The sequence below is a fragment of the Neolamprologus brichardi genome, unplaced genomic scaffold (assembly GCF_056152115.1).
Source record: "Neolamprologus brichardi isolate AB-2024 unplaced genomic scaffold, ASM5615211v1 NODE_ptg000036l+_length_2141236_cov_1, whole genome shotgun sequence".
Taxonomy (NCBI): domain Eukaryota; kingdom Metazoa; phylum Chordata; class Actinopteri; order Cichliformes; family Cichlidae; genus Neolamprologus; species Neolamprologus brichardi.
In genome coordinates this window covers 1,134,878-1,150,170 of record NW_028270138.1, presented here as the reverse complement: position 1 = coordinate 1,150,170, position 15,293 = coordinate 1,134,878, and the positions used below count along the sequence as shown (strand labels likewise).

Below are 15,293 nucleotides of genomic sequence, written 5' to 3'. Positions count from 1 at the left end.
TTTTTTGCATTGTGTTGATTACCGTCTGCACAGCCTTCCTGTTTTCAGTAGTGGCCCCTGCGTACCAAACACCCAGGCAGTAGGAAAGCACGCTCATTTAATGCTTCCTCTGTTACTTTACAAGCTAAGATATATGGTATGAGTGTATTGCGCTTACTGTGCACAAAATTATGGGTAATGTCTGTCAGATAAACTGGAATGATGGTCAGCAAAATGGAGCACCATGTATGCATTCTTGTTCCAGCTAGTATCCCTGTCACACAGCTGGGGGAGTGTGTGCAAGGTTGTGTGGAACAGAGCCGGGGAGGCAGTTGTAAAGAGAGATTATATGGATCCAGAGACACTAGTTTTGGCCCACTGAGACTGCAGTGAACTTCTCCAGAAACCATACTTCCATTAAGATAGAAAAAGCTGCACGGTGAGGTTTGATCTCAAGTTCATAATCCAGCCCACACTCCTGAGACAGAAACTACAGGAAATGTTAGTAAACACATGTGAAAAAAGTCTGAAGATAATAACTGTTTGTGTTGACTGTCAAATGTTTTTTGTTAGTATAACATTTGTATAACACAAATATCACAGTAATATTAGTGGTCAGTAAAATGTATTTAGAATTTGCAAATTGATAATGGATTCATCATCTCTTAAGTCATCACAAAGAAATTAGATAAAAAATGTGAAAATGGACTCATCTTAGTGAAAAAAGTATTAGTAAAACAATGACACAATGACTGACTTTCAGCAAGCTTTCCAAACAAACATAAGCATGTTTCTCTGTGACAGCAGCTGCCAATCAAATGCCTCATCTTATAGAATCAGGTTATTAATCAAAATAAAACTAATAGAATGGATCTGAAACAGAATCAAATCAGCCAGACGAGAATTACTACTAATGGCTGAGGTTAGCTTTATTGTTTTAGTATGACCAGTTTAACAGCCATCCTGCCGCCCGACACCAGGGGGCGATAGAGACGCTTTGCTTTCAGTTTTTGAAAGGTCTTGATTTTTTTTTCTGTAGTCGTTGGTCTGTGACGCATCGGGTCAGCCAATCGGGTTGCGTCAAAGTAAGTCATTTAAGATAACAAACAGAGGAGACGTTTCAACAAGTGTTCAGCTGAGTAAGTCCACTGTGTTATGTGAGTTGTGCTGATACAAGAGCGACACATCTAAGCTACTCAAGATCAGCAGATGCAGTAGGGGAACAGCTCTTCTCTTTAGCCAGCTAGCGTTACAAGATAAACTGCGGCTGTAGTTGGCTTTAAGGCGCCCGAAAATACCGGAAGTAAGTTAGTTCATTTTCAAAATAAAAACCAGTCACAAAGAATCAGAATCAGAATTTATTTATCCCCAAGGGGCAACTAATAAACAACAGAGCAGCATAACGTTTAGATAAGGACAATAAGAACAGGCAATAAAAGTGAAGCATTAAACTCATTTGCTGAAACGATTCTTTACAAAACACTAACAAACGTAGACAGTATAATTAAGTTGAATGAGAATGATCGTATTATATAATTATTGTTTTTAATCGACGGGCTGGGGTCGAGCTTTATTATGGTAGGGTGATCGGAAGTGACCGTTTCATCGTGCGACGTTGACTTGCAAGCTTATCCGAGAGTGGCTGTTGTGGTGTGTCGTTATGGTAATTTAGCATGCAGCACGTTTCGCTGACGTTTGACCTTTTTAACGTTTAGTTCGCACACCAAGAGTAAAAAAGGTTTCAGCGAAATAAGCACCAAGCAGTGTTTTTCCACCACAGATTCGAAGATGCGTGAGAGTGTCTTAGAATCTGTTGTCGAAACACTTGATGATGCTTAAACCAAGGTTAAGGTTACTTTATTTATGCCCACAGGTAAATTTGCTTTACAGAAAAATCCCTTCACAAACACACATACCTAAGGAAACCTGACAAAACACATATGTAGTAATGAAACAATGTGAATCAGACGAGCCAAGTCAAATAGGTGTGAAAGCCGCAAATATTTGACTATTTGTGTTGTTAATAAGCGTAATGATGGTTTATACTGGTGTTACAGTGAAGAAAAGATTGACCTGATAGGCGAGTGAGTCTTGGATCATTTTGAGCCTCACATCGAAAATGTTGTCAGAGTTAATATGAAAAATCTGTCTTATTTAATAAGGTAATCATAACTCAAGAAACGACTCAGTTCAGTCTTCATTAGCAGCATGGTTTGCTCAGTTGCCATGGCGATAATTCAGGTGTGAAAAAGCGCTCTCTCCATGGCAACTGAGCAAACTCCATCTGTGGTTGAAGACTTCGCTTTGTCATCATTAAGTGTTTTTGAGGACCTAGTAAAGACGCATTCACAGTCAAAGTGTGGACTCGGTTTCTCTCAAATGTGATGCAAAACACACCACAGTGTGTCACTCATTAAAGTAATGGTAGTTTTGGTGTTTGGACAGAACATTATGTTTTCTGATCTGACTGTTAATGGTTTTCTGCACGTAATATACTAACAGTACAGCGTGTCATATTTTCTAGGTGTATTCCTCATCAGTCTCCACTATAGGCAAGGCAGTAACTTTTCAAAGAAGAAAAAAATCACCCTAAATAGTAACAGAAATGCTGTCTTGAAATATTTTGTCTGAAAATTCTGGTTTAAAACGGTTTAGAAATAAATGTTGTCTCTATAAGACACAACTTTATACAACCAACTGAACGATGGTTCATTTCACTGCATTCTTCCAATCTTGATATTTCATGCAGTGAAAGAGTGTCAAAGCAAAAATGATATTTCACAAAGTGCTTACTATGGGTTGACAGGTGCTTTGAAGTTTATTTGGATGGACAGGAAGGTTTATTTTGTTGAGGTAGGACGCTGATTTTGGATGGTTTTGACTCCTGTGAACACATTTTTAAAAGGAACATGCTTAAGTTGTTGGGTTCTTGTGGGCAGTGCATCCTCCTTGAACATTTGGCCGTGGTCAGGCAGTTTGGTTACAACTGTTCTGTGTTTTTCAAATGTGATGAAAACATGTGACATCCATACGTCCACTCAGCCTTGCGTGCGGTTTGTGCACTTAGGCTAACGTTAGTAGTTGTGAACAGACCTGAAGTGAATTACACTGATGTGCTTCTGAACAAGCTTTCTGCTCCTGTTAAATGAAAACCTGAAATCTTGAAAGGACATGATAACATTAGTGTTTGGATGATTCATAGGGTGAATTGTTTCAAGCCCTTCCCGGGCCAAAAACCTAGTTATCTCACATATTTCATACACTATTCTCATTCATTTGAATGATGCAACAAAACAGAAATAGCATTCTGTGAATGGCAGATTGACTCTTTGTGACTGAGTATTAAGTAGGTGAGGGTGATGCTTCTCATATTGTTCATAAAAATGTTTTATTGTGTGTTGTTCTTTCCTAGTTTCCTGCTGGTGGATGAGGTGAGCATGATTATGTCTCGCAGACTAACCAAAGAAGAGCTGGATGCACAGTTTGAGCAGTTCTTAAAAGAGGTAATGCAACATTAATGCGTCTGTGCTGATGTTTGTAAATCATCACACTATCAATTATCTGTATAAAGCCTTTCATTCATCTGATTCTGATCTGATTCATCAAAATCTAAATGGTCACTTATTATTTTGGGTGGTGGGTTTTTCATCTGTCACCCCTCTTGGACTATATTTAGAACTGCCTGTAAACATTAATGACCAGCAGCAAAGATTAGCCTACAGTCAGCGCCCCTCAGAGCACCGACTCCATGTGAACTGTGCTGAAAGGCTAATATCAGGAGTATTTTACTGAGAAGTGTTCGTATCTCAGCCAAACAGAGGGAGCTCTTTGTGTATGTAATATCAAAAATGTCACCGTGATCAGTGGTCCCTTCATGTCAGCAATAAAAAACAGGAAACCACAGTTTTGTCTTAAGGCCATCTCTTTGTCAGTCTGTTTCAGATGACTCTGTGGATTTAGGTGCTCCTGACAAGCAGCCACACTCTGAAAGCAACCAGAAACCAACAGTGAGGCAAGATGAGGCACTCAGTGGTGGAGGATCAGCAGCAGGTAACAATGATGAAACATCCAGCACATGCACATGTGAGACACTAGCTTTATTGTAGCTCACTCTCTCCTCTCTCTCTGTTTGTGGGGTTTTTTAGATGCAGAAATCTGTAAATAAAAACATGCATTAGGCTGCGTCCACACTAACATGGATAAATTTGAAAACAGCGTTTTCATCTAAAAATGCTCCGTGTCCACAAGAGTTGTTCATCCACAATGAAACGACTAAAAACTCTGACGTTCCAGTCCTGCGCATGCGTGAAACGTAAGACGATTCGACCTGCCTCATTTCTGTCTGCTGTTTATTTACTTTCCGACTCTTTGAAACGTGGCAGCAAAATGTGGAGGAAAAGCACCGAGTTTTTTAAATGGACTAACAATGAGGTGGAGTTGTTGCTGCGAGTAACACAAGAGTACAAAGTTGAAAAGCGAGCAAGAATATAGACCAAAACAAATATGGCGAAATTAACATTTGGTCGTCTTTGAAGAAAAGCTATGGGGAGCATGTACAAACAGACAGTAATCTTTAATGGGGCTGTGAAAAATGGGAAAAGACTAAACAAGTGCTGCACTGTGCCGTCCGTCATCTTAGTTGAATTGGTCACATGACTGCATCATGTGACTAAAATGCGTTATCGTTTTTCGAAAGCCTCTGTTTTCGCAATCCACACTGCAACGCAAAAACTGCGTTTTCAGATTTATGGGGAAGACCCCAAACCTCCCTCCTCCTGCTCATGTGTAGTGCTGCTGCGTGTTGATCTAAGGTGCATTTAAAACACGGGAGGGCGTCGTGCTGCTGCCAGAGAGCAGCAGGCGCCAGCACGCCACCTCCCGAGAACGTCTACATGCATTTAAAACTCAGAGGTGGGCGCCAGAGGTGAGGTTGAATACACAGACCGCCCTCTGGACGCCATGTAGATGTAGCAGGCCCTATATGTATGTGTTATGAGTGTGAGTGATGTGGATGTCTGTGGATTCTGTAAGGATGAAACCTGCCTGCCAGTTTTCTAAGCTTTACCCTGAGATTCTGGCGTTTCTAGCAAAATACATTTATATTTAAAGAGCTATTTGTTAAACCCAGCCCCATTTATTGTGGCTTTAAATGCATTTTTTGAGTTTGTTTTGACTTTTTCATTGCAGTTATTTCATGCATCTAATGCAGGAATTGCAGCTTCTTTTAATTGCATGTTTTTATCATTGCATAAACCACAAGGATGTGTTTGTTAGCAGTTGGGAACATGTTTTACTGTTTACTCATATTTATAACAAACAAAAGGGGGATTTGTGTCTCTTGTAGAAACCAGAAAGCAGCCACTCGTCAAACTAAAATAACAACAATAATAAATACATCTTAAGAACACATTTATACTGTTTACTATACAATGTTATACATAAGAAAATATAAACAGGAAGCTTTCAGACTGGAGCTAATATTGAACTTAAATGTGCTCTAACTGCTGCAGTGCGTTCTGAATGTGTTGGGTTGCTTTCCAGCTAAATGTCTGACAGTAACTCGAATAACTTTTTATTTTGTACGTTGTCTTCACTTCACGCATTCACACCAGCACGTCCTTCTGTTTTAGTGCTTTCTGTCTAACATTCATACTCTGCTCCATCAGAGACCAGTGTGGCCTCAGTATGTTGCTCAGGGATACCTTTCGGTCAGTAGAGGACCTTCTGAGCTGCAGCCACCCTGATTGGGTTATTCAAGTGACGATAGGACCTTACTGTACATGTTAATGTTGGTGTCGTTCTATAATATGAGACAGTGAGAAATGTTTCAACAGCACCTAAAACCTGATACAGGCTGGTGAAGACAGTGAGCTGATGCCTACACTAGGTGGCAGCGTGGGCCTTTTGTTAAGCCAATAATATAGTTTCCATTATGGTGACTGTGTCTGATGTGTTGTACACTTGTTAACAGTGTGTATGTGAAGGTTGGGTCCAGGTGGTGGATCGATGTTGCTTTTCCTAATTCGTTTAGATCAAGATCTTTTTATTTCTGTCAGCACGGTTGGAATCTCAGATTTCTTTACGGAAGTCTGAGTCTATTCAAGAGGAGGATGAGGAGGCAGAAGGTATTCACTCAAAGGAGGAAGACCTCGTCCTGAGAGACAACAAGGACACAGAGGGTGAGTCCTTGAACACACAGACGAATGATATGATATGTGAAGGTATTTAAAAAGCAAACACCAGAGGAGCATGCAGAAAACGATGCTTATAAACTAAAGAAAGAAAATCAATAATAGGTTCAAATGGAAAGAAGCCTGAGAAGAAAAATATGCGATGAAGAACAGAAACAGATGTTCAGTGACATTCGTGAGACTTCCAGTTTATTTGGGAGGCTCCAGAAACGTACTGGCAGCTAAGAAAGTGTTACACAAATTCATGTTTGGAGAAATTGTGCTAGCACTCCAGCTTTCCTGATCTTCTTATTAATATAAATGATCAAAAAGCATTTTTCATCTTTTATTATGTAACCAGGATGGCAATGCTGCAAAACATGTTTTTGAGCTTGTAGATATTTGAAATCAAAGCTTAAACTGAAACAGTAGTTTTACAGCTGATCTAAAGTTTAGGACCAAAAAAAACCCAAACAGAAAGTTCCAAACATGAACTCCAGTTGGAGGCCTGCACAATAAATCTAAAATTTATTGTGCAGGCCTCCAATGCTGCAGCAACGAGTCAGAGTTGTAAAGGCTGAGAGCGAGACGCATGACGAGATCGCTACTGACTATGAACTCGTGCCTAAAAAAAATAGTACCTCGCTTATTTGGAGGTACTTTGGATTTGATAAAGACGACGTTCTTCAAACACAGGTGCTCTGCAACACTTGCTGAACACTTGTGACAACCACCAGAGGAAACACGACTCCACCATCATCTTCAATACAACCACAGAGAACAGTTTGAAGAGTTCCAGAAAGACAGGGCTAGCCAAACAAAGGTTGCTAATGTTAAGACAAAGAGCGCCGCAATCCAACAGCCGTCTCTGCAAGGGCGTAGATTTGGTTTTGGTGTTGGTGGGGACGATGATTCAACCACCGAACCTGCCCTGTTTCTTTTTTTTCCTTTTTGTCTTTGCTTCTTGATAAAAAAGGAGAAATATACTTGCCTACATATCCTATTCTACATGCTTTTAAACCATTTAAAATTACAATTCATAGTTTTATATTTTAAATTACTATTAAACAAATGACTGACTAAGTATTTTAGAGTTTAGTTTATTTCAGCCATATTCAATATAAATCAGGTATCATACAAAAATAAAAATAGCTTCAAATACAGTCATGACAATAAAAGAATATGACTTTAAGGACTTAACAACATTACTTCAGTTACACCAACATCTGTTATACATCAGCACTAAGGGAACACTGAATGACCTGGTGGGTTTTGTCCATAAAACTACTACTAATTTCACCTGTGATCTTGTGTCACCATTACTCTCTGAGCTCTGTGTTGGTTCTTCTGTCACCTGACAAACATGACAATAAGAATAAAATGTGCAGCTGCTTCAGTGTTTCTGTCACTTTGTGCAGATCTTGACTCGTCAGTAATGTTTGTAGGCTGAGTGCATTTTTAAAACTGTGCAAACGGCACTACAAGGTGGAATATTTGCAAAATCATGACTACCTCATGACATTTTGTCTCAAAAATTAACCCTATGAATATGTCACCACCATTAGGATGAAATTATTGTGTCACCAACATTTTAATGTTAGACTAATATCCTGGCTGCTCGAGGCTCCGTTTTCTCTGACAGCTTCAATCAAAATTAGAAATGCTGCTCTGAGACTGAGAGAACTAATAGTGCTGCCTGTTGTGCAGTTAGTTTCCAAAACACGTTATTAATGGTTACAGTTTTAGACTGATGTGGGCCAAAGCCTGGCATAGCCTGTAACGTTATTGTGACACATTTTATGAGTGAACTTGACTTTAAGTGACTTACAGGTTTCTTTGAAAAATACTTTCTTATATCCAGGTTCTTCCTCTTTGCTGCCGTCCTCCTCTCCTCCTCGCAGCGCAGGCTTGCCGCTGCTAAAACTAAACAGAGCTCCCTGAAAGGCTCAGCCAATCACATTGGCCATATTTGTCACATGATGTAGGACTCCAGTAGAGGATGTAATTGAACTCTTTCTGCACCGCTGGGTGAATGAGACGCTGACAGATCTTTTTTTTTTTTTCTTTCTATCGGGTTTGTTTTTCTTTACTCGAAGAGATCAAATTATTGGTGGGGACATGTCCCTTCCGTCCACGCCAAATCTACGCCCTTGCGTCTCTGTATCAGAGTTTTTCAAGTGGAACTCCTTATGAGAAAATGTTGAAGCGCTACAAAGAAATAACAGAGGCCATTACACATTTTTTGACAAAGACATGATCCCTATAAATACAGTTAGCAGAGAGGGCTTCACCAGTCTGATACGTAAAGTGGACCGGAGATACCGCATCCCCTCACGAAACTACTTTTCCCATGTCGCCATTCCACAAATGTAGGAAACATGCCGCAAGACTGTCAGGTTTGAACTGAGCCAAGCTGAAAACTACACAAGCACTACAGTAAAGTTTCCTCTCCAGTTTAGACTTACATCATAACTACTTGGTGAGTGGTAAGATGATGAACAGCTGCACTGAGATAATTTAAGTTATGTTTATTTAAAACTAATTCTAGAGACCAGGAAGGATGTCTTTCAGGATTCAAGCCTCAGAATTTTTTTATGGGGGCAACGTTTCAATGTTAAAGTGCACTTTGTTGTTACTCTGCTAATACAGCAGCTTTCTTTAAATAAAACTGTTGCAGTAAAACGGAAATTATGTTTTCGTTTTTTGTTTTTGTTTTTGCTATTTATTTTATCGCGAGTCATATCGTTATCGCAGTATTGATCACAGTTATCGCACATCGCAGGTTTTCCTAATATCGTGCAGCCCCACTCAGTACTTATTGTCTCTCCCTCAGCTGTCTAAAGCCTCCTCATGTGTCCACCTACATAAAGCACTATGAAGGAGTCTTGTGGAGAAGTGTCCCACTTGTGCTGTGTTTAAATGTGTGTGCAGGCTCGGCGACGGTGTCAGCTGTGTACATGAGCGCGGTGGGTTTAGACACTCTGGAGGAGGAAGAGGAGAAGGCCCGGTTCTTTGCCCAGCTGGAGGCAGGAGCTTCATCTACTATAGACTACTCCAAGCTGAACAGGGAGCTGGACTCAACACGTTCTACCCCTGCAAACAACTACAGGTATGTCAGCAGCTGCTGTGTTACATCCCCTCAGCACTAGTAAAATGATCTTTATTTCACCACATTTAGCTCTTGTGTTTCCATCGAGCACAGTGTTCATTGACCCGTCACTAAAAACTGTTCGAACACAGAAAGTTCCTGTGCTGCATTTGCTTCTTGCAGTGAGATTCAAACATGAACAAAAGCTTAACAGAAGACCATCAGAACTTTTCACATGTAAATCAGTTTGTGTACATGAGAGCAGAGTGGCAGCAGCAGGTTTTCATTGCATTGAGGAAAAAGGGAAATCGTTTCTCAGACTAAATATTCAAGCATTTGAAAATCAGTTGAAGTCAGTTATGTCCAGTAAAGTAATCAGTAACTAATTACTGATTACTTCCCGAAAAAAGTAATCACGCTACTTTACTGATTACTTTTTCAAAAGTAATTAGTTACTTAGTTACTTTTTAAAAACACGATTTACAACCTGAATAGGTGATAAAGTGATAGATCTTTCAGCCCAATTCTACTTTTTCTGCATAATCATCATACAAAATGTAATCAAATGGAAAAGTCTCTTTTTAAAACTTGTTTTATTAGTTTTAATCTTTTAACTTTATGCATCAAGCAAAAATTAATTATCTGCAACATTCTCTGACTGGAAGAAATTAGTTTAACATTTAAACCTATTTTCTGCACATTCCAGCACATAAAATAAAATATTTTGTGTGTTTACACTCAGTCTTTCAAATAGATGCAAGTAAAACACAGCAGAAAATAAATAAAGTCAAAGACTAGCGGTCCTGTTGCTCTATTTTCACCTGTAAAGCAGGAGTGGGGTAGGCGGAGGGTTACCCTGGTGCAGGTGTGCAGCGGTCAGTGGAAGAATCCGAGTTTCTCTGTGTTTCACAGTCCAGCAGCAGCGTATTTGGTGCTTGCTCAGACGTTTAGGTTTTTTTCGCTAACAGTAATCTAATTACCTTTTTTGCAATAGTAACCCCTTACTTTACTCATTACTCGAAAAAAGTAATCGGATTACACTGCCCATCTCTGGTTATGTGAAAATTATGTTTTGTGGACAGCTGCAGAGAGTCTGTCTTTGAATCACTTTGGGGATCCACCGTCCAAAAGTACAAACCTCTATAAGGTTGTTAGCGTTACGTGTTAGTCTGATAAAGCTCAGCAAATATTATCACTTAATACAGTTTTAACTGTTTAAATTAGTAAAGGAGTTACAAGTAAATCAATCAAATACTAGTATCTGTGGCTGATGACAGCTATACTGCATAACTAGTTACTGAATTTTATGGTAGATACTTTTCTCCCCTCTGCGGTTATTTCAGTTAAATTAGTCTTTTTCCCTCCTGCCCCGTTCAGCAGCAGTCTGAAGGTCCAGAAAGATGCCCAACGGGTTTATTTTTCCGAGTGGATCATTACGGCTTTGCCATACTGGTCCACTTGATTGATCTTTATTTTATTTTTTTAACTTTTAAGTTATTACAATGGGAACATACATGACTGGGGGATAGGAACGGGAAAGACGTAGACAAGGGAAGTTCAAGAAAAAGAGGGACAGAGAGAAAAGACAGTAAACATCAGCTGGATCACTGCTGGAAGAGAAGAAGAAACAAGTAAAAAGAGAACAACACAGCAGCAACCGGGATAAGTGTCAGTAACAGGAAACGCACAATATGTTTAAAGGCAGCAGCCAAGGTGTCCGTGCACACCTGTGTGCGTGAGCATGCTCGTATTCAAAGGGTTTCTCCGTGTAACGATCTGAGAGTGGGTGTGGAGAGCCATAGCCCCGCCCCCCAGGACATGAAGCAGGGGCTGAGGAGAGCACCAGACGGGGGGTCGCCCAGCAGCCACGGTGCAGCTACGGGAGTGAGCCAGTACATACCTGAGCGACCAGCTCCGGACCGAGAACCACCAACGCACCAGCTGCTGAGGGCATCAGCCACCGGCAGGGTGGGGGGTGGGGACCAGGTGTGGGGGTCTGAGATGTTCCCAGAGAGGTGGAGTCTAAGACCCGACCTGACACATAAACAAACAGGCACACAGGAGGTGAGGTTGAATACACACACCGTCCTCTGGACGCCATGTAGTGTGCCCGCCCCCCCAAGGCCCTTAGATGAGGCTTCTGAGTAAGACACGTGAGTTAATTATGGACAGTAGTGTAGCACAGCTGTGCTCACAGTGTCTCTACAACAGCTGCTGCTGTGAAGCTCAGTGTAGTAACTTCAGTGTAATAAGAAGGATGTCCTCGCTGTAGGAATGTAGAAGAAGCAGAAGAAGCAGTGGAGCGAGGGGGCGGTGATGATCACAGCCAGGCCAGAGGGACGATCAGTCCAGGTGAGAATAATGAAATCTAGGCCAACTCTGCTGTGTCTCTGCCTTTGTTGTAACCATGTCTGTCCTCTCTCAGCCTTCACCGGCTCCCCACACTACAGCGAGGATTTTGAAGATGACGAGGACGTGAAGGTTCCACTGGAGGAGGTTTGTGCTCAAATCTGCTAAAGTTGAAAAATGTTAGAAACTTTATCAGAAAGTTCATTTTCCAATGAAAAGCACACAGAAGTTCAATAGTATATGCAGTATAACTAAATAACTAAATAATAAATCAGTGTCATGAACACACTTTGTTGATGTGTCTGCAAAGTTAAAAATACTGTAAAAAGAAAAATGAGCTAAACAAACTGGATCTGAGTTCAGCTGGACGTTTGTCCAGGAGAGGGACGTATGATTGTTTAACAGTGACCTCAGGATAACCAGTGGATGTAATAACAGCTGTGTATAGTTAATGTTAGTAATATATCACTTACTGTTCCAAATGAACGCATATCATGTGACTGTGGCACTGTCACACTTTTTCAGACGTCGACGACGGCTTCAGTTCTTGCCAGAGGTAAGAGACAGGTGACGTTGTGCTGAGGCAGCACACTGAGATGTGTTACTGTCTTCACCAGCAGTGTTGACCTTTAGTTCCCATTAAGCCTGTGAGGTCGCCGCTGACGATGTTCTTAATGTAAATTCTTCTTCCAGGTCTCGTCAGAATGATTCAGTCTGAAGTACAGATAGTTTAATAAAGGCCGATGTACTGAATCAACTTCTTTACTCAAGTAAAAAACAGGCTCTGAACTGTCCTCAGAGTAAAACAGCACACACTAACTGACTCTTGTGCTCTATTAATATGATAATAAAATAAAGTACATGAGAATACGAATGTTATTTGAATCTAAGTTCTAGTTGTAATGAATGTACTCAGCTTGACTCTGTTATGTAGGACACGTGCAGAGAATTAGAGAACTACAGTGCAGGTAGACCTAAATAGAAAAACGAGTTTAAAGTTGGTGTAACACAGGACACACACACACCTTTCTGATGATGAGTGCATCTAACATGTCCTCACAGGTCAGTGTGCTGTATGACTGCATTAGCAATAAATCTAATAACTCTATATTAACAGTTACTCACTATATAGAACAACTTTATAGATTATATTTGTTCACAGATGTTGGCAGCTGTCAGTGAATAGTTATCAGCTATTTTGAAACAAAAAAAGACTTTTTATCCATAACAGCAAATGAACTGAACAACAGAAAATACAAATGCTGTTTATGGTCTCCTCACAACAATAAGAAAAATAAACTGGGCCAATATGTTTAATACAGAGACACACATGTTAATGTGATCTCTGGTCTCCCAGTGTCCAGCATTCAGACCTGAGGACTCATGAGAGAGAAAATCTGCTCACACAGACATGTGGAGCCAAACACTGTCAATAAGGCCTCTGCAATGTTCTGAAGACAGTTAAACCTGTCAGGTAGTGACGTCCAGCAGGTGAACATGCAGCTCCATGAACACGCACAGCTGTGGATTCCAGCTGCTTCGATGTTGCATTAACTGGCATTAACTCAGCCAGTTAATGCGAGACAAACCCAGCTGCTCATTAAAGCTTCTGGTTTGATCAGAAAAGAAAACATTGGTCCACCTGAAAGTCCCAAAAACACTTTGTGAATTCTGTCTCGAGTCTACGGATGTATCCGTGTATCTCCGTGGTGCTGATGCTGAGCGGACAGCTGCTGAAGCTTTTGAAGTGTCTGAATGTAGAAAGCTAACAACGTCCCTCTCACCAGTAGGCTAAGTTATTTTTAGCCAGTTACAAGTTGAATCTGGTAGTTGGGGTTTTTAGCTAACATACCGTCATTAAGAAGCAGCACAACTAATGTGTCTGTGAGCTGATTTGTGATGAGCACCGCTGGCCCGGCCATTTATTTTTTGATGCATCTTCTCAGATTAACTCACTGCGTGTCGTGCCCAGGGCTGGACTGGGACAAAAAATGGGCATTTTGACTAAAGACCGGCCCCCCAGGTATTAAAGCCATAAAGCCTTTGAATGAAAACAGACACTGTTGTGACAGTGATGTACAGTCTTGTTGGTATATTTATGATTTCTATACATTTTACATCAGATCAAAACTTTGGTTGTAAGATTCACATAATTATTTAATAACAGCGAGACATTTTAAATGAGAATAAGAAAGTATATCTTTGTGCCCCCCTCTCCCTGTTAATGCCCTACCTGCCCCCCTGGCAACACTTTGCTAGACCCGCCCCTGCACAGTTACCAGCTGTCAGCTGCTTAGAAAAGGATCCTGGTGTTATTTGTCTCTCAGAAACAGTTCATAACTTCAACTCATCCATGTCACCTAAAAGGTAAACCTGTTTCTCCATCAGCTGTTCAGCTCTGATGATTCAGTAAGGACATCTCCTGGTTTCATCTTCATGTTTCCCTCTCACCACATATCCAAACCATCATGACCAGCAGCTTTACAGCTGTGGCTCCAGCAAACATCAGCTGATACTAGAAATTAATATTAAATAAATTCTAACAACAGCTGATCAAACGTGCTGCTGTTGTTTAGCGCGAAATAGGCTGGTTTCTTTCTGGCGCAAAGTGATAAACAAACGAGAGAGCCGATCAGCTGATCATTGATCAGTTTCATGATTGAAGTAGAAACAGGAAAGAGAGGGGAGAGAATGAGAGAAGAGGCAGCTGTGCAGCAAAGACACAGAATAACTCCAGCTTTGTGTCTTTTTCATTGTAGCTGAATTACGGGACAAACTGTTCCTTTTCACCTCAACACGAAACGAGTAATATTTTCTCTGAATACCAGACAATTCCGTCTTTTTAGGGGACGGTTGGAAACTCTACTAACTAACCTTATGAATAAAATAAAGTTCACTATCAGTAACATCATAGCACCACCCAGCTGTATAGAAACTCCATCATGCTAGCTAGCACGCAGTACAAGTTATTGTAACTGACTGTAAACAGTCAGCACAGCTAAAATAAACTCCACCTAAACTTGGTTTATATCTGACCAGACAGACTGCAGGTCATAACTTCTTACCTGAAGTTCAGTTCACCTGATAGTCGGACTGGCGGCTGCCTCGGTCTCTGCTCCTCCTGCCTCCCCTTTCCCTCATCCACCTGCTGCCTCCACCACTTGCTAATGTTACTGAATCTGAGGAAGCTCCGCGATGCCTCCACCAAACAACTGAGTTATTTTTACACATCTGCCCGCATCTGACCAATTCACCACCTTTCATTGTTTATACTGTTACAAAAAAATAATCATCGGCCCACTGAGCAAATGCCCGATGGCCAGTCCAGCTATGGTCATCAGTTAACCGACCCCTGGCTCAGACTGTCGTTTATTGAGAAATAATCTGCGGTTTTTGGCACCCGCCTCGGACACAGACACCCCGACTCTCTCCCAGCATCATCTGCTCCTTCTCACTGCGGACACACATAAGACACATCACCCTCATTAACAGTCCCGTACACCTGTTCCCTCCCCACTCACTGTGTCACCCCTCCTCTGCAACAGGCCAGCAAACCACGCCCCCGCCACAGTTAGATCCAACATGTGGGAGAACCCTAAAGTTTTGTGGTCTAATGTGAGCTTGAGGAGATTTTCTTTGTGGACAGGCTGTGATCAGCTGAGCTGCTGACCTTTGTGGATTCACACAGCTGACTTTAACAGATGTCA

The 15,293-nt window shown here is 41.1% G+C and overlaps 1 protein-coding gene across 7 annotated transcripts in view; it reads left to right on the top strand.

Moving 5' to 3' along the window:
• The first annotated feature begins 1,030 nt into the window (after positions 1-1,030).
• Positions 1,031-15,293, top strand: part of cep162 (centrosomal protein 162) — a 39,861-nt gene continuing 25,598 nt past the window's right edge. For 3 of the 7 annotated variants that reach the window (XM_087837550.1, XM_087837551.1, XM_087837545.1), the window contains exons 1-8: positions 1,031-1,118; positions 3,392-3,482; positions 3,912-4,029; positions 6,036-6,158; positions 9,081-9,258; positions 11,510-11,589; positions 11,663-11,733; positions 12,112-12,142. In XM_087837550.1, coding sequence (XP_087693676.1) covers positions 3,417-3,482; positions 3,912-4,029; positions 6,036-6,158; positions 9,081-9,258; positions 11,510-11,589; positions 11,663-11,733; positions 12,112-12,142 — 667 coding nt within the window. In that variant the 5' untranslated portion in view covers positions 1,031-1,118; positions 3,392-3,416. The other 4 variants (XM_087837547.1, XM_087837546.1, XM_087837548.1 and 1 more) reach the window with 4 other exon arrangements.